Source organism: Heteronotia binoei, chromosome 1 (assembly GCF_032191835.1).
Source record: "Heteronotia binoei isolate CCM8104 ecotype False Entrance Well chromosome 1, APGP_CSIRO_Hbin_v1, whole genome shotgun sequence".
Lineage (NCBI taxonomy): Eukaryota > Metazoa > Chordata > Lepidosauria > Squamata > Gekkonidae > Heteronotia > Heteronotia binoei.
Genome location: NC_083223.1, coordinates 180,572,854 through 180,596,113, shown reverse-complemented (window position 1 = coordinate 180,596,113; position 23,260 = coordinate 180,572,854). Strand labels below are relative to the sequence as shown.

General features: G+C 42.3%; 1 protein-coding gene across 1 annotated transcript in view; it reads right to left on the bottom strand.

Moving 5' to 3' along the window:
- ZFAND3 (zinc finger AN1-type containing 3) overlaps positions 1–23,260 on the bottom strand; it is a 273,585-nt gene that overhangs the window by 45,356 nt on the left and 204,969 nt on the right. Inside the window, exons 5-6 of the mRNA XM_060244940.1 lie at positions 22,932–22,997; positions 5,246–5,416 (exon numbers count right to left, since the gene is read on the bottom strand). Of these exons, the coding sequence (XP_060100923.1) occupies positions 5,246–5,416; positions 22,932–22,997 (237 nt within the window). The remainder of the gene's footprint in view (positions 1–5,245; positions 5,417–22,931; positions 22,998–23,260) is intronic.

Sequence of the window (23,260 nt, the reverse complement as noted above, 5' to 3'; positions counted from 1 at the left end):
GTAATGTCAGGCAGCAGATATAAACTTTATAAAGCACACGGACAAAAACAATTTAAGATTTCTTAAAAACTTAAAATATGGATAAAACATTGGCAGTTTTGCAATATTTTGTTTATTTAACAGTCTCTGATAACTGACACCTCTTGCTCTGAATTATTCCCTCAAAATTTGTAGACAATGTCTGTGTTGTAGCAATCTTGAGTATGCTTTTCAGGTGTTGCAAACCTACTTTTGGTTTACTGACTTTCATTACAGAAATCTCATGGTCAATGCTTTGAGCCTAAGACTCAAGAGGAAAACGAGAGGAAGAAGGAAGCCGACGATGGTGAGTTGCTTGTGGACCTTATAGGAGCTCTCCAGGGGCCTCAACTGGCCCACGGGCTGCACGTTTGACACCCCTGCCCCATGAGGACCATTACAATCAATGGCCCCATGGGCTATAAGGGTGAATGGATTCAGGGGTATCTGGGGGAGGCTGTTTTTTGAGAGAGAGGCACCAAATCTGCATCATAACTGTTGGTGCCTCTCCTCAGCCCCCCCCCGATGCAAAAAGATTGGACAATGGGGTCCAATTCTAGAGGTTCCAGTAGAAAGGGCCCCCATCTTTCATTGTTCCCAATGGATGGGGGAGGAAAGAACTTAAAGCGACACAAGCCCTCAATTGCCTTCTCCAAGCCATGGTGCAGTGAACTCTGAAGACATTTAAAGGGACTGCAGTCCATTTAAATACCTAAGAGTTTACCCCAAAGCAGGGGTGCCCGAACTTGCTTAACATAAGAGCCACAGAACAGGAAAGTCAAACATGCAGCCCAGGCGCTGCCCCCGGAGGGCTCCTATCAGGCCCCCAAGCAACTGGCTGTCATCTGCTTCCTTCTCCCTCTCTTGCTTCCATCTGCACCAAAGCTTGCTTTGCAAGGCTTGCTCAATTGCATAGGAGCTACAGAGCAAAACCTCTATTTTCTCAATTGGCTGAGGTTCCTCCCTTGGTGACGAAGGGGGAAAGGCAGAGCTTGTTTTTCCAGGCTCTCTCAATCACACAGCAGAGCTATTGAGTCAAGCCTCTCTTCCTTCGCCCTCCTGGTCCCCTGAGGAAGGAAGGAGGGAAGGAAAGAACCAGAGCTTTGCCCAGTTCCCTGGATCCCATGGGAGAGATACAAAGAAAGCACCTTTAATATCAACAAGTGCTAATGTTTTAAGCATGTTTTAAGGTGTTTTTTTTTTTAATTACATAACTGTGTTTGTCTGAGCCCTTTAGAAAGTTGATATATCTGCTACCCAATCTTAAATAGGTATACACATGGTATGGCCTTGCTCAACAAGGTCTCATTTATATCATATCCGGCCCAAATAAGAAATGAGTTTGACACTCCTGACAGACAAAATGTCAGATGTCTGAGAGTCACAAGAAGGAAGGAAGGAAGGAAGGAAGGAAGGAAGGAAGGAAGGAAGGAAGGAAGGAAGGAAGGAAGGAAGGAAGGAAGGAAGGAAGGAAGGAAGGAAGGAAGGAAGGAAGGAAGGAAGGAAGGAAAATAGATGGGGAAAGGGGAGGTAGAAAGAAAGCGACTTTAACTTAGTTGCATTCTCCAGGCTGCCAGCTGGTTTGGCTTGAAGAAGTGGTTTAAAGAGATAGATGCCTTCTCCAAGCCAGCCTATAGGGCAGTGGGGACTTTAAGAGGAGATGGTGGAGGCAGAGGAGGAGGAGAAGAAGAAGAGGAGGAGGAGGAGGAGCTTGCATTTTTACCTCGGCCTTCGCTAGCCAAAGGCATCTCAAAGCGGCTTAAAAATCTCCTTTCCCTTCCCCTCCCCACAACAGACACCCTGTGAGGTAGGTGGGGCTGAGAGAGCTCTCCCAGAACTGCTCTCGAGCAGAACAGCTTTAACTTGTGGCTAACCCAAAGTCACATCAGTGGGTGTATGTGGAGAAGTGGGGAATCAAACTCAATTCTCCCAGATAAGAGTCCACACACTTAATGACTACACAAAACTGGCCACATGATATGTGCAAAAGAGCCACATGTGACTCCCAAGCTGCAGTTTGCTCATCCCTGCTCCAGAGGCAATCACCTCTTGGTGATTGGCTGAGAAAATGCACAACAAATACTGGTAAGATATTTATTAGGTATTTTTTCAGCTCAGTTTATACAGAGTTTTTTTGTTGTTGCACAGTCAAGTCCAATTCTTTGTGAACCCATGGACAAAGTCACGCCAGGCCCTCCTATCTTCCACCATCCTCCAGTCTGCTCAAATTCATGTTAGTTACATCAGTAACGCCGTCCGGTCATCTCATCTTTTGCCGTTTGTCTTTCCCAGCATCAGGGTCTTCTCCAGTGAGTGCTCCCTTCTCATTTGGTGGCCAAAGTATTTGAGCTTCAGCTTCAGCATCTGACCTTCCAGGGAACAGTCAGAGTTGATTTTCCTTAGGATTGACTGATTTGATCTTCTTGCAGTCCAAGGGACTCTCAAGGTTCTTCTCCAGCACTACAGCTCGAAAGCATCTATTCTTCTGTGCTCGGCCTTCCTTATGGTCCAACTCTCACAGCCATACATCACTACTGGGAATACCATAGCTTTGACTATATGGACTTTTGTTGGCAGGGTGATGTCTCTACTTTTTATTATACATCTTTTAATTTCATCTGCAGTGATCTTGGATCCCAGAAATGTGAAGTCTGTCACTACTTCTATGTCTTCCCCTTCTATTTGCCAGGGAGTGATGGGGCCAGATGCCATGATCTTAGGTTTTTTTATGCTGAGTTTCAAGCCTACTTTTGTGCTCTCCTCTTTCACCGTCAACAAGAGGTTCTTTATGTCCTCTTCACTTTCTGCCATTAGGGTAGTATCATCTGCATATCTGTGCACAACCCTAATCTGAAACTTTGTCTAAAGGCACTTGGGGTCTGTTTGCCCTATGTAGAGAACTGAAGAGCATTGTTGGCACTTAATGGCATATATAATGTTATAAGTCAAGCATGTGAATAAGTCTGAGGTGGTATAGTTCAGGGGTGGCCAATGGTAGCTCTCCAGATGTTTTTTGCCTACAACTCCCATCAGCCCCAACCAGCATGGTCAATGGCTGGGGCTGATGGGAGTTGTAGGCAAAAAAAAAAAAAAATCTGGAGAGCTACCGTTGGCCAAGCCTGGATAGTTGACAGAACATCACCAGTGATCACATGAAGCAAGGGTGTTGAACTCATTTGTTATGAGGGCCTCATGTGACATAAATGAGACCTTGTTGGGCTGAACCATGTTGGGTTGGTCTGAGCCATGCCGGGCTAGGCCATTTGTGTACCTATTTAAGATTGGGTAGCAGAGATATAAACTTGATAAAGGACACAGACAAACACAAGTATATTTTTTAAAAAAACGTAAAACATGTTTAAAACATTAGCATTCATTGGTTTTTAAGATGCTTTCTTTGTATTTCTCCCATGGGATCCAGAGAACTGGGCAAAGGAAGCTCTGGCTCTTTCCTTCCTTACCCAGGTGATGGGGGGGGGGGAGGAGCCTCAGCCAAAAGAAGGAAGAGAGGCTTGGCCCAGTAGCTCTGCTGTGCAATTGAGAGAGTCTGGCAAAGCAAGCTATTCCTCCCCCCCTTCCTCCTATGGGAGAAGAAGAAGAAGAAGAAGAAGAAGAGCCAGTTTGGTGTAGTGGTTAAGTGTGTGGACTCTTATCTGGGAGAACCAGGTTTGATTCCCCACTCCTCCACTTGCACCTGCTGGAATGGCCTTGGGTTAGCCATAGCCCTGGCAGAGGTTGTCCTTGAAAGGGCAGCTGCTGTAAGAGCTCTCTTAGCCCCACCCACCTCACAGGGTGTCTGTTGTGGGGGAGGAAGGTAAAGGAGATTGTGAGCCGCTCTGAGACTCTTCGGAGTGGAGGGCGGGATATAAATCCAATATCTTCTTCTTCTTCTTCTTCTTCTATTCCTCCCCCCCTTCCTCCTATGGGAGGAGTCTCCGCCAATGGTGAAAATAGAGGTTTTGCTCTGTCGCTCCTGTGCAATTGAGCAACCCTTGCAAAGCAAGCTGAGATGCAGAAGGAAGCAAGATATAGGGAGAAGGAAGCAAATGACAGCCAGTTGCTCGGGGGACTGATAGGAGCCCTCCAGGGGCCTAATTCGGCCCCCAAACTGCAAGTTTGACACCCCGACATAGAGGTTTCAGCTCAAAACCGTTCAATGCATCATCAGTGACTTACAGCTTCTACTAGATAATGACAGTTCTCTTTCACAAGTACTGGGGGGAGGCTTTTTTTGTGCAGATTGCCCCCCCATCTCAAACAGCTCCTCATGCACAATAATGCAACATATAATTTGAACATGGACACTGGTACCAAAGCTTGCAAAAAACACAAATGCCAACTTTGCTGCCACACACACCCAGACAGCACAATCACTGGGCCTACATCATCAACTACACCATCTCAGGGACATTCACTTCCTCATCTGCTAACATTGTTTATTCCATTAAGTACCAGTAGTGCCCTTCAGTAGTTTACATAAGACCAAACCTGCTCTTCCCCACCCCAGCTTGCCGCAGCGATGCTGGGCTCTACTGGCAAGGCAGCCGCACATTTTTTGAAGGCAGTGCTGCCTTTGGAAGCAGCGTCGGAAAGGCAGGCAAGCAGGGTCCAGTGTCATCGTGGCAAGTGGGGGGGGGGGAGGAGGGCGGCGGCTGGGGACATGAGAGACAGAGTGAGGCGGGGGGTGCTGGGCAAGTAGCTTGCCTGGGGCACCATGCACCCCAAGGTTGGGAAATATCTCCAACTTTCTTTTCATGTTGTCTCATCATGCTTAATCCTCTCCACTACAATAAAGAACCACTATTCACATAAGGTTTCTAGATATAATGCTGTTCTCCACAATGCAGTAGAAAGAAATCCTGGCATGCTTTATACCTTATATGAACACCAAGAGTCTCACACATATGAGGAACCTTTGGATTGAACATATGGAGATACAGAACCACTTATCACCAAGGGCTTATCACACACTGATTATGTTTTACCTGGATGCATAATGGATCTTTATAACCTAATCCTTCAAACACAGATTGAAAATTTTTTAGCATGAACGGCTTTTAGCTTTTTATCAGATGGTAACCACTTTTAAAGTATTTTACAGACTGCATTGCTGCTATACCAGCAAAAGCTGCATGACAACGCAACCCACATTATACTCAGTTGTGAAAGGCACTTCCACATGACTAGACAGGAAAGAATAATTTTAATACTGGCAGCCAACCCTTACCACAACGACATGATCCCAGTTCCTGCTGTACCAGCTCCAGTTTTGTTTGGCACTGGAAACACCTGCGTCTGCTCTTCTGTTTGGTACGGCTTATTTCTTCAGGCCTATTATGACTGCCCTCCAGTAATCGTGGCCGCTTTTCAGGTGAAGCCTCACTCTCCGACTGTGAATCTGTTGTATTGGGAAAAATTTTGAAGTATAACGTTAGCTTTTCTTCAGTGAGGCCTGTACTCCCAGTCACTGAGTTAATGGTGTGCTTGCATGTAATAACAACAACAACAACAACAACTTTTTATTTATATCCCGCCCTCCCCGCCAAGGCAGGCTCAGGGCGGCTCACAACACATAAATACAATAAACAGTAAAACCATACTACACAATAATTACAATTAGATAAAACCATCATTTAAATCGACTTATATTAAATTAACATTATGGTGCTATAACTCAGATCTATCAAATTCAGTGGCTAAAAAGCATCTTCAGCGAATCTATCTTGGCTCATCTACACTCATTTGCAATCAGGGCCAGCTCACCCACTAGGCAAACTAGGCAGTTTCCTAGGGTGCCGGGAAGGGGATCCCCCCCCCCGCTGAATTGGGCTCCCCCCTCTCAGTGCCCAAGACAACCACCTAGTTTGCCTGCCTGCCTTCCCACCGCCACCACCAGCTCCCGCCCTTCCCTTTCACTGCTCTTCCCCACCCCAGCTCGCCACAACGACGCAACTGGGCCCTACCGGTGAGGCAGTCACGTGTTTTTTGAAGGCAGCGCTGCAGAAGGCTTCTCCCCCCTCCTTTGGAAGCCTGGTTCCCTATCAGAGTCCCTTCTTGTTCAGAAAATAAACTAGGTAACTCCTCCAGGTTTTGACTCTGACTTTGCAATTATAAATGGAGAGAACACTAGTCTCAGCAACTGCAACCTTTTGGTTTTCGTATTTATTTTCTCCAGTCCAACTTCAGCCCCATATCTCCATGCAAAAAGAAAAAAACCTCAGACAACCCCTCTCAAAACCCCCCAACAACACTGCTTCTACAAAAACAAGCTTAAATTTGGCCTATTTCCTGACTAAGCAGGGGAGGGGTTTTTAGGGCACAGTGTGCTAGATGTACCTCCAATAATCAAAAGCAGCACATGAAAGCACCATACTGTGTCCCTCACGCTCTACAAGGATAACAATCTAAATGTAAATTATTATACACAGGCAAGATAAACTGAACTGCAACATGTACATACTTGCTGCAGATTCAGAATGCTCCGAGGATCTCTTTAAAACTAGTCTTCACTGTGTATTTTAATAACCTTATTTGTACTTTTCCTTCTCAAAGGGAAGTGTTATTGTTCAGGAGACCAGAGACATGAAAACATTTCTTTATAAAACTGAACTGAAAGGTGCTTCCGGTAAACCACCTATAAGAAAGGGGCTTCCCATCACACATTATGTTTGCACATTCAGAATACTAGAGAGTACAAGCACCCTCAAACCTGTTATCCATTCCAACAGATTACATGAGCATACTCTCCCAGCAAAGTTTTATTTGGAAACACCATGGGGGGGGGGAACAACAAACAAGAAGGTGGTGTCTTGTTTCTGCCATAACTGAGGCACATCAGCCACTCAAATAATTGCATAGGTTTGGAGGAGATTCCCTCTCTGTGTGTATCTGAGCTCAGCTCATCAAGAGTTTAGATTAAGATTAAGAGATTCTGGATTTATTCTGCATATAACACCTGGTATTATTTCTCTGGCACACTATAATTTTGTTTTGTTCATTAGAAGACAAAAAGCAAACAAAAACATGCATGATACCATCAAAGACAAAATTAGCACCTCTTTTCTTCTCAAGGCACTGAGTGCATAAAACGTTGCCACCTATACCGAGAGCATTTGCACACAAGCAGGATTGCAGTTAGCCACTCTTCTGTGATCACATAATGCTGTTTTCGTCCTTCTAAGCCTTCAACAGTTTGGCATCGTAGTGTTTTAAATTAATGTTTTTTGCCACATGAGTCTATCTCAGTGGTTAAGTTACTCTGCAAAGGCCCTGCTCTGTGTGACTTCACCTTCTTGCAAAGGACCCAAGACAGGACCTTTTCTGTAGTGATAGCTTGCTTGGCATGAGGCAAGCTGTTCTGAAAAGAGAATTCCAAACACATTAAGTTTTGGGTATCAGAAATTTGGTTACTTTATTGATAGTTTTTTCTCCAGCACTCATCTTGTTGTGATTATCATTGCTATTTTGATGCTAATTCATTTTTTCCTGATCTAAAAGTTTCCACCTTGCTTTTACAGATAGTTATATATTATGGCTACTGATGTTTGAATTGGAAATGTTTTTAGTTTTAACTGGTTCCTGTTTTGTGTTTTTATTTGTTTAATTGGTCCATATTTTACGTATTATGCTTTGAACTGCCTCAAAGATTTTTAATGGAGAGCTATAATATTATAAATCAGAATATACAAATTACCTGTATACTTTCTATGCAAGGTAAGAGATATTTACAAAAAAAAAAAAAGCCATGAAGAATACAGAAGTGACATTATGGCTGATAAATGCATGTAATAGATTTTCAACTTGACTGACCTGCTTAAATCAATGAAGAGGCATTACAGGTTTCCTAATAATGCCAAACGGTCCACCTACTCATTATACAAAATATAAAGTGGCCAGAGGGTCCTAATTCTGAGCAAACAAAATACACACAAAGGGCTAGAGGACTGAGGTCAGTAACCATAGGCTACTCTAGGTGATTCACCAGGTTTGCTTAACCAGTGGGATTTGTGGCAGGAAGCTTTTTTGTTGTTGCTTAACAGAAGACCCTCCGTCCATACCACATCTCAAGGTTTTTCCCCTCAAAGCTTCCTTCAAATAGAGTGTATGGGAGGACTATTATTTAAAACAAGCTCCCCTGGATGCATGAAATTAGTTGCATTGTTCTTTGTTTCAAACAGAACAACGGAAATATATATTTTCTACACCAAAACAACAAAACACTGGATAACTACAGGACACAAATCAAGAGCTAACACACACTTTAGGTGCTAACACAAAAATGGTATTTCCAAGTGTTAAAAATAAACTGCACACCAGAACTACATTGCCCAAGTAAGTTATAATAGATCTTGTGTAATATAACCATCAAAAACAGATATTCTCTTCCAGGTAATGGAATGAATAATTAAATGAGAGTTATATGCAATGTTCCCTCTAAGCTCCACAGTGTTGTGAACAAAAATTCTACCTGGTGAGTGAAAAAAGCTAGTAGCATTAAAGCTGTGAGCGAGTCTGCATTTGACTCATGTGTAAATTCGTTTTTGTAGAAGATTACTTCCATAATCTTGTAAAAATCTCAGAATGAATTCTTTTAAATTATATTTAAACTATATTTTAAGAATAATTCAAACACTATAAGAGAAAACAGATTAAAGTCAAATTTCACCCATCTCTTTTCACCATACTGGTAGACCTGCCCTCTGGAGAACAGGTCTACCTGCCCCAGTTCACTATATCGATAGACCAGGCCTCAGACTGGCACCATATGTTGAGTCTTAGAAAACATACCATCACTTGTGGTGGTGGTGGTGGTGGGGGGCTCAGTCTGCTTTGTTTAAGTGAAATATGATTACCAGGCATTACTGGTCAAGTATAACAAAGGAGGAACAATCACTGTCAGAACCTCACTTAACCTAACAAACAGGAAGTTGCTTAAATGTTATCAACTTGTCCAAACTAATTATTTATTCAAACATTTATATCCCACTTTTCCCTGTGAATCAAGGAAGCTTACAAATCATATTGAAAAGCATAATAGGGGTGTGCAAAAAAAAAGTTTTCCCTGGCTCCATTGTAGCCTATGGGGACAATTAAAGGCTATAATGGAGAATTAATCTAGTGCAGTGTTTCCCATTTGCAGGGTCATGACTCGGTACTGGGCCACGAAAATCTCACTACTGGGTCACAAGAAAAGCCAAAGCTACCCCAGCCCCCAGCAAGACTAGCTCGCCCCCAGCAAAGCATGACCTCTGCTCTGCTTCCTTCCTTCCCCCGTCTCTCTGTTGTGCAGATAAAAGCTAGCCTTGAAGACTGACACAGGCTTCAAAGCCTGAGCTCCGTTTGGCTTCCTTCCTTCCCCCAACTCTCTGTTGTGCAGAAAAAAAGTTAGCTTTGAAGACTGACACAGGCTGCAAAGCCTGAGCTCTGTTTGGCTTTCTTCCTTCCCCCATCTCTCTGTTGTGCAGAGAAAAGCTAGCCTTGAAGACTGACACAGGCTACAAAGTCTGAGCTCTGTTTGGCTTCCTTCCTTCCCCCGTTTCTGTGTTGTGCAGAGAGGAGTTGGGCTGCCTCTCCTTCCTTCTCCCCCCCCCCCCGCCCAGTGTTTGAGAGAAAAGCTGGTGTCCACTGGCACTTCAGTGTTCTTCAAAGTATGAGCTTTCCTGTGCCTTGCAGTATGTTCTTTTGGGGAGATTTCCCCAGGAGGCCTGGGCAGCAAAGAAGGGTGTGTGTGTGTTTTTCAGCTGGGAGGGGCGGAATGGGCATTTCAGTAGCTTTTTTTTTTTTTACCAAACGACCCCTGCACAGAATTGTTGCTGGCTGAGGTCATCTGATGGTGAGGAAGGCCTTTTCCCCCCCTTCTTTCTTTCTTTCCTTGCAAGTGATGCTCTGTCTGTATTCTTGGTGCTGGGAGGGGGGGAAGCAACAGTGGGAGGGTTTCTAGTGCCCTGGCCCCACTGGTGGACATTCTGGAAGTGACATCACTTGGCCCTTGACACCACAGGAAATGACATAATTTCTGTCTCCTGACTTCATGCCCAAAGTCTCCTGGTTCCACCCCCAAATTTTAGTGGGTCACAAAGGAGAAGTGTAAAAATAACCGGGCCATAGGAAAGAAAAGTTTGGGAAACCCTGATCTAGTGGTATCTGGGGCTTGGGGAGGCTGGTTTTTTAGGTAAAGAACCCATATTTGCAGCATAGCTGCTGGTGCCTCTCTTCAAAAAAACCTCCCAAAGTTTCAAAAAGATTGGACCAAGGGGTCCAATTCTAGGGGCCTCAGAAGGAGGTATCTCCATCCTCCATTGTTTCCAATAGAAGGGACAATGCCTTGTAGGCTGAAGCAGAAATCTCTGAGCTGCCTGTTAAAATTTTGTGCACAAGTGCCCCCTTGTGTAGCTTAGGCATTATGTGATCAATTTCAGGATATATTGAGGGAAGGGCACAGGGGAAGAACAAATATAGCTACATAATACACTGCTTGTAGCTTGCCATAACTTATGTGCAAACTCAGGACACAGGCAACAAATAAGGGTTTCTTTAATGATCTATAGTTGTTTGCATGCAGATTCTTTCAATTACTCTGCTGGATTGGAAAACAGAACTGTCTAATTCAACACTGCAGTATTTTAAATCACAATCTTGAATGGAAACAAACAACAGTGTTCTTAAAAATGGGTTTGCCCCCAGCTTTATGGTATATTTGTCCCTTATTGTCACTGTTCTTGTCTTCATTACTCTGCATCCCCTACCTCCTCAAATTTCAAAAGAAATTGTGTTAGGACTGTCAGAGCTGAATTTCAATCCCTCAATCTCCTGCCACAGCAGTTTGCAGCCTGCACAAACATGGCTACACTAACGACCACAGAGGAACCTTCCCTGATGTTTCAAAGAATTGTTTCCCTTGACAGAAATAAATAGTTGGAAGATACAGAAGGGAACTTGTAAACTGAGAGAAAGATGAAAGAAAAGGACAGCAACTACTATGATGAAAGAAAACTTCTTCGCCTCTACTTCTGCTCCAGGAAGAAACCAGCCTGTTTAATCCCCAACGTGACAACAGATTTTGCTGCGTTCCTTGGGGATTTTTTTAAGGACCTATCAGTGCCTGCCAGATTGACATTTATTATCCCAGCTGCCTGCAAAAGCATCAGTAAGGGCAACACCTAATGAACCTTAAAACATTACAGGCCCACCTCCTCAGACTATTTTTTTAAGTAGCTTAAGCCTTAAAATCAAATCCAGAAGCAATTCTCCACAGCAGACATGGCTCCTACAATGAAGTAGCAAGGGACAGAAAGGGAGGAGAAAAAAAAAAATCCGGTTGTCAGGATTGTAAGGCAGACTAGTATGCCATAAACCCTACTGTATTTGACCATGCAGGGCTGCCAGGAGGGGATGAACAGGGAAACCCTTAAATCAAATTACTTCTGCATAGAAAAAAGGGCTGAGGCAGAAAACTAATTCTGCAAGGAAAAAGTGAATTTAGTTTCTAAGCAGTCCTGACCAACAAATTACTCCTAAAGAAAACAATAATTTGCCACTAACTTAAAAGTACCCTAGAGGAATAGTATAATGATGATAAATCAGTGATATACCAGTCATAGCATGATTATAAATTAAGGATATGGAAAACATTAAAAAGGTAAAGGTAGTCCCCTGCGCAAGCATCAGTCATTTTCGACTCTGGGGTGACGTTGCTTTCACAACGTTTTTGCGGCAGACTTTTTACGGGGTTGTTTGCCATTGCCTTCCCCAGTCATCAACACTTTCCCCCCAACAAGCTGGGTACTCATTTTACCGACCTTGGAAGGATGGAAGGCTGAGTCAACCTGGAGCCGGCTACCTGAACCAGCTTCCACTGGGATTGAACTCAGGTCGTGAGCAGAGGCTCCGACTGCAGTACTGCAGCTTTACCACTCTGCGCCACGGGGCCCTTATGGAAAACATTTCACAACTATAAAACTAAACAGAGTAAAAAAATGAAAGCGTGTATTAACATTTAATGCTACCTGAACTCCCCGCCCCCCGGCACTACTTATATTGTAAATATTAGTAGCACACTTGTTATACCACCATCACACACTCCAACAATAGACCAACTAAGTTTTATTCAGAACGTAAGCTTTCGTGCATGCACACTTCTTCAGACGAGGAATGAGGTACAGTTAGCAGAGCCACATATTGCTGGTGGGGTTTGGAATGCCAAGTGGTACAAAGTTAAAAACCAATAGCAGTAAAATTAACAAATTCAGAAAACCTTTGATCTGGGTTGCCTTAGCGTGGGAAACCATATGGCTGTCTATTCGGATCCAGCAATAGTATTATAGGATTGGGGAGGGACGGTGGCTCAGTGGTAGAACATCTGCTTGAGAAGCAGAAGGTCCAAGGTTCAATCCCTGGCATCTCCAAAAAAGGGTCCAGGCAAATAGGTGTGAAAAACCTCAGCTTGAGACCCTGGAGAGCTGCTGCCAGTCTGAGAAGACAATACTGACTTTGATGAAACGAAGGTCTGATTCAGTATAAGGCAGCTTCATATGTTCATATGATTACTCATTCAATGTCGAGTTTTTTAAATGCACTGGTACAGCACTGGCCACAACATAGCTATATATTAATGCAATGTTATTTCTGGACTAGATATTAAAAACATTCGCTATCATTAAATTGTACAATAAGGAGAGTAAAAAGAATTTGTGCACCAACACTGGAGGAGGAGACTGGATTTATCCCCTCCCCTTCTCTTGGGGTCTCAGAGAGGCTTTAGTGGAGTGGAGGATTTCGTTTGTAGCAGTTATTTAGCAAATCTGGATTATTTGGAAAATTCTGGTGTTGGTTTTTTCATATAATCCATGCATATTAAAGGAAATTTTTATGATTGGAAATCATACATTACAGTCCTTGAGAAAACAACTTTAATGACTATGACATATGCAAGAAGGCATAGAGATACTGACATTACTTGATCTACAATTAATATCTTAGATATTCAGAAAGCCAGAAAACTGTTTATTCTGCTTCTTAAACTAAAACATGTTTCCTTTTTCTAGAAAAGAAAAATACTCATGTTCTTCTGTATTGCAACCTGGGTTTATGCCATGTATATTGTATCTTCCTTCAGTGAATATGATGGATTATTCTGATGCACTCAGGATTTACAGGCTCTTGAATGACTCTTTTCCTGATGTTACTGACAAGGTAACCAAGTTTCTTTATGCCACTATAGCCAAAAGATCCCAGAGAAATAATTTAAGATTGTATATTTATCTGTTTTTTGAACTGTACTTTTAACATATAATCTGTAACTTGACAATTTATGCCAATAAAGGCTGACTTGACTAGAAAAGAGTGTAAAGCCATTAATGGGTCCAACCTTCCATATTCTTTGAGGGTGTTTTTTTTTTGCCTTTAAAACCTGCATCATAAGGCTTTTAAAATTAGGAGGCATGAGTAGTTAAGGGCCTTGATGGAAGTCAATTAGTACCTACAGCAATACAAATAGGGGGGAAACCTACAGTTTCTGTCCATTACAAAACTAATTTTACTACATCTCATCCAGAATGAAGAGACTGCTGGGCATGGCCGTTTTACATGGTCTAATCTGGCACCTAATTTGGCAGCAAAAAAAGAGAAGGTTATATTATCACTTCCATGAATCTTCTGGAATATAGTAAATCATGAACATCAGCTCTTGCTGAATGAACTAGTCCTGTATCCTTAGAAGGGCATGGAATTTTAGATAAGGCTCTCCAACGCCCTGGAAACACCATTCCAGCTTCTTGATCCATTGTCCTTTTTATTATGCAAATATATTTTTCTGAAAGAAAAAAGAGATCTATCTGTACATTTTTTTTTCTTTTATATACTGCCTTTCCAGCATACAGGGTCTCCAAATGTTTCACAGTATACATATATCAAAGACAATCTGACAACAAAAACTATAAAGAAAATAAAAGATACCATGCAACAGCAGTGGTGTCAAAACAGAAACATCAAAAACAGTTAAAACCCAGTTAAAGTTAAAACCCAGTACTCTATAATCATATTCAGATAACCTGCTGAATAAAATGGGTTTTAAAAGGCTCTGCAGAGCATGCAAATACTGTCAGGCTGTCTAATACACAAGAGACTTCTTGGGCAAGGGATATAGAACAGGTTCTAGCAAAAATGTGTTATCAGAATAAGGCATGTTTTAAGATACTGCCACTTTCCTCTAAAGCAAAACCCTCTCTCTAGAGTTCCTAATACCCAAGAGGATCTCATGCAACTCAATCAGGGAAAGGATTACTTGATTAGCACAGCTATTGGCTAACTGACAAAACATGATCGTGCCATAAGGTTTCATTATATCTTATATGTATGCTTGTAATTTGTAGTATAAGATAAATTGTGATTTCTTTCATAGAAATGGGGCATTTGGAGGGCAGTTTCACTGTATATAACTGCAAAATACGCTTGCAGAATTTAGCTTTGGAGGTTACTTTATTAAGATGATGTGCGAGGTGAGAGGGGACAAGTAGCGTCCCAGCATTAATTCAGACTCATGGAACCTATAGCATTGTGATATAGTGCAACAGCAGCTATTTCCAGTCCCTTCCATTTAAGGTTCTCATCGGACTATGACTTGCCTAGATACTAATTTTACATATACCCTCACAAGGTTAGTCACTGAGCAACGGAGTTAAATGAGAAGTGGTGAAAAATCACTTCTTACAGACTCGACAATGAGTCTGAAGTTATATTCAGAGAGTTCATGTAGAATCAAATACCCTATTTACCTGAAAGAAAGACTGGTCTTTTTTCCATGAGTGCTGTCAAGAAAAATAAGGAGTTTATAAATTCTCATATAAATTACACGTACATAAAACAGTAAAAAGCTTTGTTTATAACCTTTTAAAGCAACCTTTGAGGCACTTTTTATCATGCTAGAAATTGCATTATTATCACCATTGCAAGATTAGCTTCTTTGCTATATGCACTCAAGCTTAGCAAAACATAACATGAACAATGTGGTACTTTTCTACTGGTTGGAGCAGCTGTTTAATACTGAACATTCAAAAAAGGAGCATACACCAAAATATCTCAGAACATTTCAATCAAAACTGATTTAGCTTGTGTTATAATGTGTTCACTTATAGGTCCATCTCTAAAGGAGAAGCATTGCTCAAAGGCTAAGAGAAAAGTGATGCTCAGACCATGTACTGTTAACTTGTTTAGCACAAATATGGCATCCTAGGACTCTGAGTACACTGTAAGCATGTTGAGGTAGATGTGAAGGTCTTAAAACGAAATAAAATATCAGGATGGAAAACTCCTTTGACATCTCTGTTTTTTCTTTGCTAGCACATATAACACAGTATAACTCAAATGATAAGAAAACATAATACATAGATATTAAACAGTTTTGCAGCTAGTGATTATTATAAAAACCAAGTTTCTTTTCATATTATGCTTTAATGCATTTTCATTAAAGCAGGTATGAACTGTTAACATCCAAGCACTGTGAGAGGCTCCGTAAATGCTTGCTGACTATATAATGAACTCTTTATTTTACATTAAATAAAAATAATCAAGAGCAACTAGCACACATGGTATATTTGTGAACCATTATGATGCACGGAACTTTAGGAGACAGGAGAAGAGAAACAACAAAACATTTCTTCTTTTTTGAGCAGGAGAGATAAAATCTAATATTTCCTGGTTATCCATTGCATCCAGTATCTTCTGAATTGCAATGCCAATTGTCTTTCTAACTTGAACTCAAGAGGCCATGCAGGGCTGTGTATCACTATACTGCTATCTGCTGATTTTTCTTTGATGCTCCAGATTTTTTTTAAAAAATCAAGACCTGCTGATTTAATTTAGGATCTAGATCATGTTACCAGGTGATTCACTATTACTGCAGTTTCAAATTTATATATAGGTCAAAACCATAATGTGAGGTATAGCCTTAATGTATTGGAAAATCTGGATAAAAAGTACACAAGATGCCACATTCTAGAATAAGGTATTTTGTGTTCCAGTCATGGCCATTTCCCTTTATATTTCATCCCTAAAGAATGAATGAAAGTATGCCAAGGATATCCATTTCTCATCAGGAAAAGGAACTGATCTGTCTTTCCAAAGAGATGTGGTAATATAGAAAAGATAATACAATTGATATCAGAAATAGGCAGCAAAACTGAGGCAGTAAAATTCCATTTAACATCCATCAAGGTATTCTGGTACATTATCTCCGAGCCTCTATTAGCCTTTGCTGTGTCAGTGCAAGTCCTGGACACTTTATCCTGTTTATAATTGCTGATGAGCAGTAATAAGGATTCTATGCCTCAGCTCCTGTACGTTCCACTTCACTGCCCACCTATTAGGTAATAACTTTTATTTACAGCCTTGCTTGATGTGCTCTTCTATTAGTATAGCTGAGAACTGAGCAGGGTAAAAATGTGTCATTAATGGGCATTGTCACTGCCAGGACTGATGATGTACAGTGTACCCTTATGAGTGTTCTATTATCCAGTGAGAAAGCCCTAGGATGGCTGGATTCATAGCACAGTGCCCTCCACCAGTCAAACACTAAAGAGCACCTTAAAGGTCAACTGAAACAACAAAACCATCTCAAAGCTGTTTGGTTTTTTTAAAATAAAAGCTTAGCCTTTTTAATAGTGTTAGCGCAGACACTTTACTACTGCAGAACAACAAACTAATTAATGGCAGGACCAGAACTTTTTTGCTGGACACCTTATGCAGGATTTTTTTTTTTTAAAAAACAAACCATCATGAAAGAAGTCTAATGTACAGCCAAGAACAAGTTGTTGGATTTGGTGTTTCTACTGCACTTATTTTCTAGCATTTCCAGGAAATTATCATTTTTAGAAGAATTAAAGGCTCAATCATAGATGCAGGCCATACTGCCCCCCCTCTCCAAAATCTGCAAAGCACAACTCAGGAGTCAAACAACCAACCCTTCTCACTACAGTGAAACTGTATCATGCACATTCAATAAAATCATGCTGAATGCATATAAGCAAGATGCTTTATACAGAGACTGATCCATATAGCTCAGTTTTGCCTCATCTGATTGAAAACAGCTCTCCCTGGTGTTAAGCATAGGAAGATTTCTCACAACCCTGAAGGAGGCAGTGGTCCGCCCTCTCCTGAAAAAAGTTACATCAGACCCGGCCGTATTGGCACATTATCGGCCGGTCTCAAATTTGTCCTTTTTAGGCAAAATTATTGAGAGGGCTGTGGCGTTGCAGTTGCAGGACTTCTTGGAGGACGCTTCCACCTTGGACCCATGCCAGTCCAGCTTTCGCCCGGGCCATGGGACGGAAACAGTCTTGGTCGCCCTCATGGATGACCTCCGACGGCAACTGGATTGGGGCGGCTCAGCAGTATTGTTGCTGCTCGACCTGTCGGCGGCGTTCGACATGGTCGATCATCGGCTGCTGACCCGCCGCCTCGCCGACGCAGGAATTCGGGGGCTAGCCTTAAAGTGGCTCTCCTCCTTCCTTGAAAATCGGGGACAAAGGGTGGCAATTGGGGGGAAGCTGTCTCAGAGACACCCACTTTACTGTGGGGTGCCTCAGGGGGCAGTTCTCTCCCCGATATTGTTTAATATCTTTATGTGCCCCCTTGCCCAGATTGCACGGAGGTATGGGCTTGGCTGTCATTAGTACGCTGATGATACCCAGCTCTATCTATTGATGGAAGGCCGGACTGGCGATGTCCCTATAAACTTGGACCGGGCGCTACAAGCCGTGGCTGGCTGGCTCAGGCTGAGTGGGCTGAAGTTGAATCCAATGAAGACTGAGGTCCTTTGCGTGGGCCGGGACGGACCAGGAGGAGAGATCATTCTGCCGGCTTTTGACGGTGCGCCACTGATACCAGTGCGCAGGGTCAAGAGCCTGGGAGTGCTACTGGAATCCTCGCTATCAATGGAGGCCCAGATAGCCACCACTGCTAGATCCGCCTTCTTCCATCTCAAGAGGGCGAGGCAGTTGGCTCCCTTCTTGGAACGCGACGACCTAGCAACTGTGATCCACGCAACGGTCACCTCAAGACTAGACTACTGCAATGCCCTCTACATGGGGCTGCCCTTGTGTCGAACACGGAGACTTCAGGTAGTGCAGAATGTGGCGGCCAGGCTGTTGGTGGGACTACTTAGATGGGAACATGTACGGCCTGGACTGCGGGATCTGCATTGGCTGCCGGTCGTCTACCGTGTTCGCTATAAGGTGCTGGTTATTACCTATATGGCCGAGGACCTGCCTACCTTAGGGACCGCCTCTCCCCATATGTTCCCCGGAGAGCACTGAGATCTAGCTCCCAAAATCTCTTACAAATCCCTGGGCCAAGAGAAGCTAGACTGAAGACAACCAGGGAGCAAGCCTTTTCAGCAATGGCCCCTCGATGGTGGAACCAACTTCCAGAGATGGTGCGAGCCCTGCAGGACTTGAATCAGTTCCGCAGGGCTTGCAAAACCTTTCTCTTTCAGCTCGCATTTAAGTTAGGACCAGACCAAATTGACTAAATTGTTTGTAGCCTTAACCATCTTATGCATAACTGTAACTGACAGTAATGATTTTACGACAGTATGTTTAATTGTGATTGATAGTAGTTATAGCACCTGTTTTATCTATTTTAATTAATTTATGTAATTGAACTGTATTTTAAATCATTGTTTATTTTGTATTTTAACTAAATCATGGCACGCCATGTCTGTGAGCCGCCCTGAGCCCGCCTTTGGCGGGGGAGGGCGGGATATAAGAATAAAACTTACCTTACCTTACAACCAGTGTTCCCTCTAAGCTGAGTTAGTGTGAGCTAGCTCAGTTTCTTAGCCTCCAGCTCACACATTTTTGTCTAAGCTCAGCAAAAATGGCCCCAGAGCAAACTAATTTAGCTCACAACTTTAATGCCAATAGCTCATGAAGTAGAATTTTTGCTCACAAGCTTAGAGGGAGTATTGCTCCCAACACTAACTTCCTGAGATCCTTTAACTGGTGCCACCAAAGACTGAAGTTAGGATCTTTTCCAATAAAAGTGTATGGACATATTCATTGCCTGGCTGGAACTGTTAACTACCATGAGTAGCTGCAAATAAGGTATTACCCTAGCTGTAAAGGGATAAAAATTGCATACAAACATGTTTAAAGTTCATGTAACAAGCTTTGTTTGGGAACAGGCTGATGGTAAATGCACAACGAGGACTTCATAAGGAAAAAGCAATTCAGTTAATGGGAGCTGCACTGGAAAAATGATGGGATGGAAAAGAGATGTACTCCTCCTCCTCCTTTCCCTGCTTTACATTACACAAATATAAACGAGAGACTTAACACCAACACAAATTTAACTGTTTCTGTGGGATGGTGAGCACTAAAGAATGGATGCTTTCAAACTGTGATGCTGGTGAAAACTCTTGAGAATCCCTTGGACAGCAAGGAGATCAAATAAGTCAATCCTAAAGGAAATCAACCCTGACTGTTCCCTGGAAGGTCAGATAGTAAACCTGATGCTCAAATACTTTGGTCACCAAATGAGAAGGGAGCACTCACTAGAAAAGGCTCTGATGCTGGGAAAGACTGAAGGTAAAAGAAGGGGACAGCACAAGATGAGATGGTTAGGCAGTGCTATTGATGCAGTGAACATGCATTTGAGCAAACTTAAGAGGATGGTGGAAGATAGAAAGGCCTGGTGTGATGTGGTCCATGGAGTTGCAAAGAATTGGACTTGACTGTGCAACTGAACAATAAACATGAATAAGGGAAATCCATTTTATACCTTGTAATGATCACGCTTTAAAGAAATGCACGAAGGAGAGCAACAAAATGTTTGAACATCTTTTAATATCGGAAAACGCTGAGACTTTGTAACTTTTGGAAGGACAGTTATGACACTAGACTATTCTATTACACAAAATGAGTGGATTTGATGCACCAGAAAGGAAACAAACACATGAAGCTGCCTTTGGTCAGGCCATTGGTCCATCAAAGTCAATACCGTCTACTTAGACTGGCAGCAGCTCTCCAGGGTCTATGGGGAATGAACCTGGGAACTTTTGGGTGCAAAAGAGATGGCCCATCCCCTTAAAGATTTACCCTTTCACATAACACTTAGCAAAAGACAATCCTCTTCCCATCATAAAAGGGATACACATCAGCTATGACAGCTCACTACTTTCACTAAAAAAAAGCTGCTCTAGATTACTCCTTCTTTACAACCTGGAACAGTAAAAAATACCAGCAATCTTGGAAGGAAGTAAGGCTAGAGATGAGCACAAAATCCTATTATGGAGCTGTGACTGACTCAGGAACTTAGCCTGAGTAGCTGGGGAACAGGCTTGCAGCTATTGGCTGGAACGTTGCCCTAGCAACAAAAAAGTAACAAAATGAGGCTTGCTTAGCAGCAGAACACCTCAGGAGGAGAGTCTGAAGTGAAGACTGTGGGCATAGGCCGGTCAGTTGTGAAAGCAACTGGACAAGGGGCTGAGAACAACCAGTTAGGCTGAGCTCCTTGTGGGAGACAGGGTTGTGTGTAGTCTCTGTTTGAAAGAGAGAGTTTGAAGGCAGAAGGAGACAAACACCAGGCACCTTCTGTGAGGGAAATTCTCTGAAGGAGTTTTTGCCAACACAACCAGGCAATCTCCTGTGTACAAACCAAGATCACTCAAAGACACACCAAAGGAGGAACTGGATTCTGGTGGTCAGCAGGGTTACCCAAGACTCAGACCAGAAGACTAGCTGTGGGGCTGAGACGCAGCAGTAGTGAGGGGTTGGAAATAGACCTCAGGGGTGCGAGTCCTGGAAGTTAGCTAGTGGGAGTGTCTGTGAGGGAGAATATACTGGCACCAGTCAGGAGTTCTCTATGTGTGTGTGTAAGGAGTGATTGAAAGTTTGTTATTTTTATTTTTTTGGAGTAGCCAAAGCCTAGGGCTAAACAACTGAACTAAGCATTCTGAGCGCCCAGAAGGCACTGCCTGCCTGTAAAAGAATTTAGTGGAATTCTGAAGCCTGCCTGTTTGGCAGTTTAAAAATCTCCTGCCAGTGTTAAATAAGTTATATTTTACCTCAGCCTGATAAATCTCTGTTAATAGTAACTGATTATTTTCCAACCATCTGCTGCCAACTGATTTGCCTTTTAATATTTATCAGATATAATCAATATTATGTTGATCCTTCTCCCTTGCCTTTTGTTATCCAATAAATTGGATTTGTGGCTTTTGAATTTTAAAACCGTCTGGTACCTATTATTTTTGAGATCTGACAGGATTTCTGTGTGTGTGCCCGAGGGACTGAGGGAAGGTGACTGGGGAGAAATTTAAAGTGGTCGCCCTCTGACCGGGTCCCTCACAGGCGCATATTTCAATTCAATTAAATAAAATCTAAACAGTATTCACAAGTATAACATCTGCAGTTGATACCAGTTAGCCCCCAGGCAACATTTCCAAGTGTAAAATCTTAAGCAATTTGGAACCATGACAGCTCTGCAACTCTACATTCTCTCCTATGAAACTGTTGATGTTCAGAGGCCATGGTACAGGTGTGTACAAGATTGCTAACCTCCAGGTGCTGGCTGGAGATCCCCCACTATTACAGCTGGTTTCCAGGTGACAGCGATCTGTTAACCAGGAGGAAATGGCCACTTTGGAAGGTGAACTCTATGGAATTATCCCCCATTGAAGTCCCTCCCCTCCCCAAAATCTCTAGGTATTTCCCAACCTGGAGCTGGTAATCCTACCCACTGTCCAGGAATTAGGTAGACTGCAACCAGAGACAGGATGACACCCCAGCTATATATAACACAAAAACACCTCGCCATCAGTTTTTTAACATTTAAAATGTTTAAAAAATATATTTCAAGTATGTTTTATAGTGATTATTTTAATAATGTTGTAAATTGCTCAGAGTCCTGCAGTAGCAGGGATTGAGCAATCCATAAATGTAAATAACAACAACAACAACACCCCAAAACACTGGCATAGTTCCAACCTTATTCTTTTGATGTCAAAACATTTTCCCCCTGCCATCCCTTTTGTTGTGGATTTGATGTTTAATTTTATACTTATTGCTATGTCTGTCTGCTGTTTTAACTGATTTTAATGATTTTTTTTGTTCTTGTTTTCATATTACACTGAATTTTATTTTGAGTTTGACAAAAAGGCCACTTAGGATGTTTTTAGGAAGAGGAAAGGAAAGGTCCCCTGTACAAGCACCAGTCATTTTTCACTCTGTGACGTTGCTTTCACAATGTTTTCACGGCAGATTTTTTACGGGCTGGTTTGCCATTGCCTTCCCCAGTCTTTTACACCTCCTCCCCAGCAAGCTGGGTACTTATTTTACCGACCTCGGAAGGATGGAAGGCTGAGTCAACCTTGGGCCGGCTACCTGAATCCAGCTTCCGCCAGAATCAAACTCAGGACGTGAGAAGAGTTCAGACCACAGTACTGCTGCCTTACCACTCTGCGCCACGGCACCGCTTTTTAGGATAAAGGGAAGAATTAAAATGTTTTGAACAAATACATGCTGCAGTCCTGGAGACAGAGAATCCATATGTTAATCTGCTAGTTCATTTTTGTTGCGTTCAAAACTGCAGCAAGTTTCATTTTAACACCAAGCTGTGTTATAAGCCTCCCTAGACTGTATTAATATTTTTAAAAGAACAGCTCTGCATTACTTGTAGGTTTTATCTCATACTTGGAACAGGATATAAGGTAGGATAGGTTTTACTTTGTTCATTTTGTGCACAGAAAACCCTACTTCAAATGAGGGTACTTATAATCAGATTCCAGGTCCTCAATTACCTCTATATTCTACACAGTCAAATGCACAACAGTACTCAGTGCCAATTTACCAAGGCTTGTTCTTAATTCTCAGACTTAAATATTAGTCTCTTAGAATACATAGTTAAAAAGAAAAATGTACCTGAATCGCAAGATCTTTTGGTTGGTGTGGTTAAGGAGACATGAGCTGTATCTGTGCATGGCCCACCTAGAAACAGAAAAAAGAGTTAGTTCCAAGAAATTACATTTCTATTTCTATGTAACAGGACTTAATTCCATGATGCATGGCTAATGAGAGGTTGCATTTAATGGATGAGTCAGATCAGTAAAAATACAGCAGTTTTATGTTCCTTTCCCATATCTTATTTTCTTATTCATCTTTACCTTTGGTAGGATCTAAGGAACCATGAACTTAGGTCTGTGAGCCAAAGAGGGCATTAGACTTGTTTCCCCTGGCTAGTGTCCAACTGT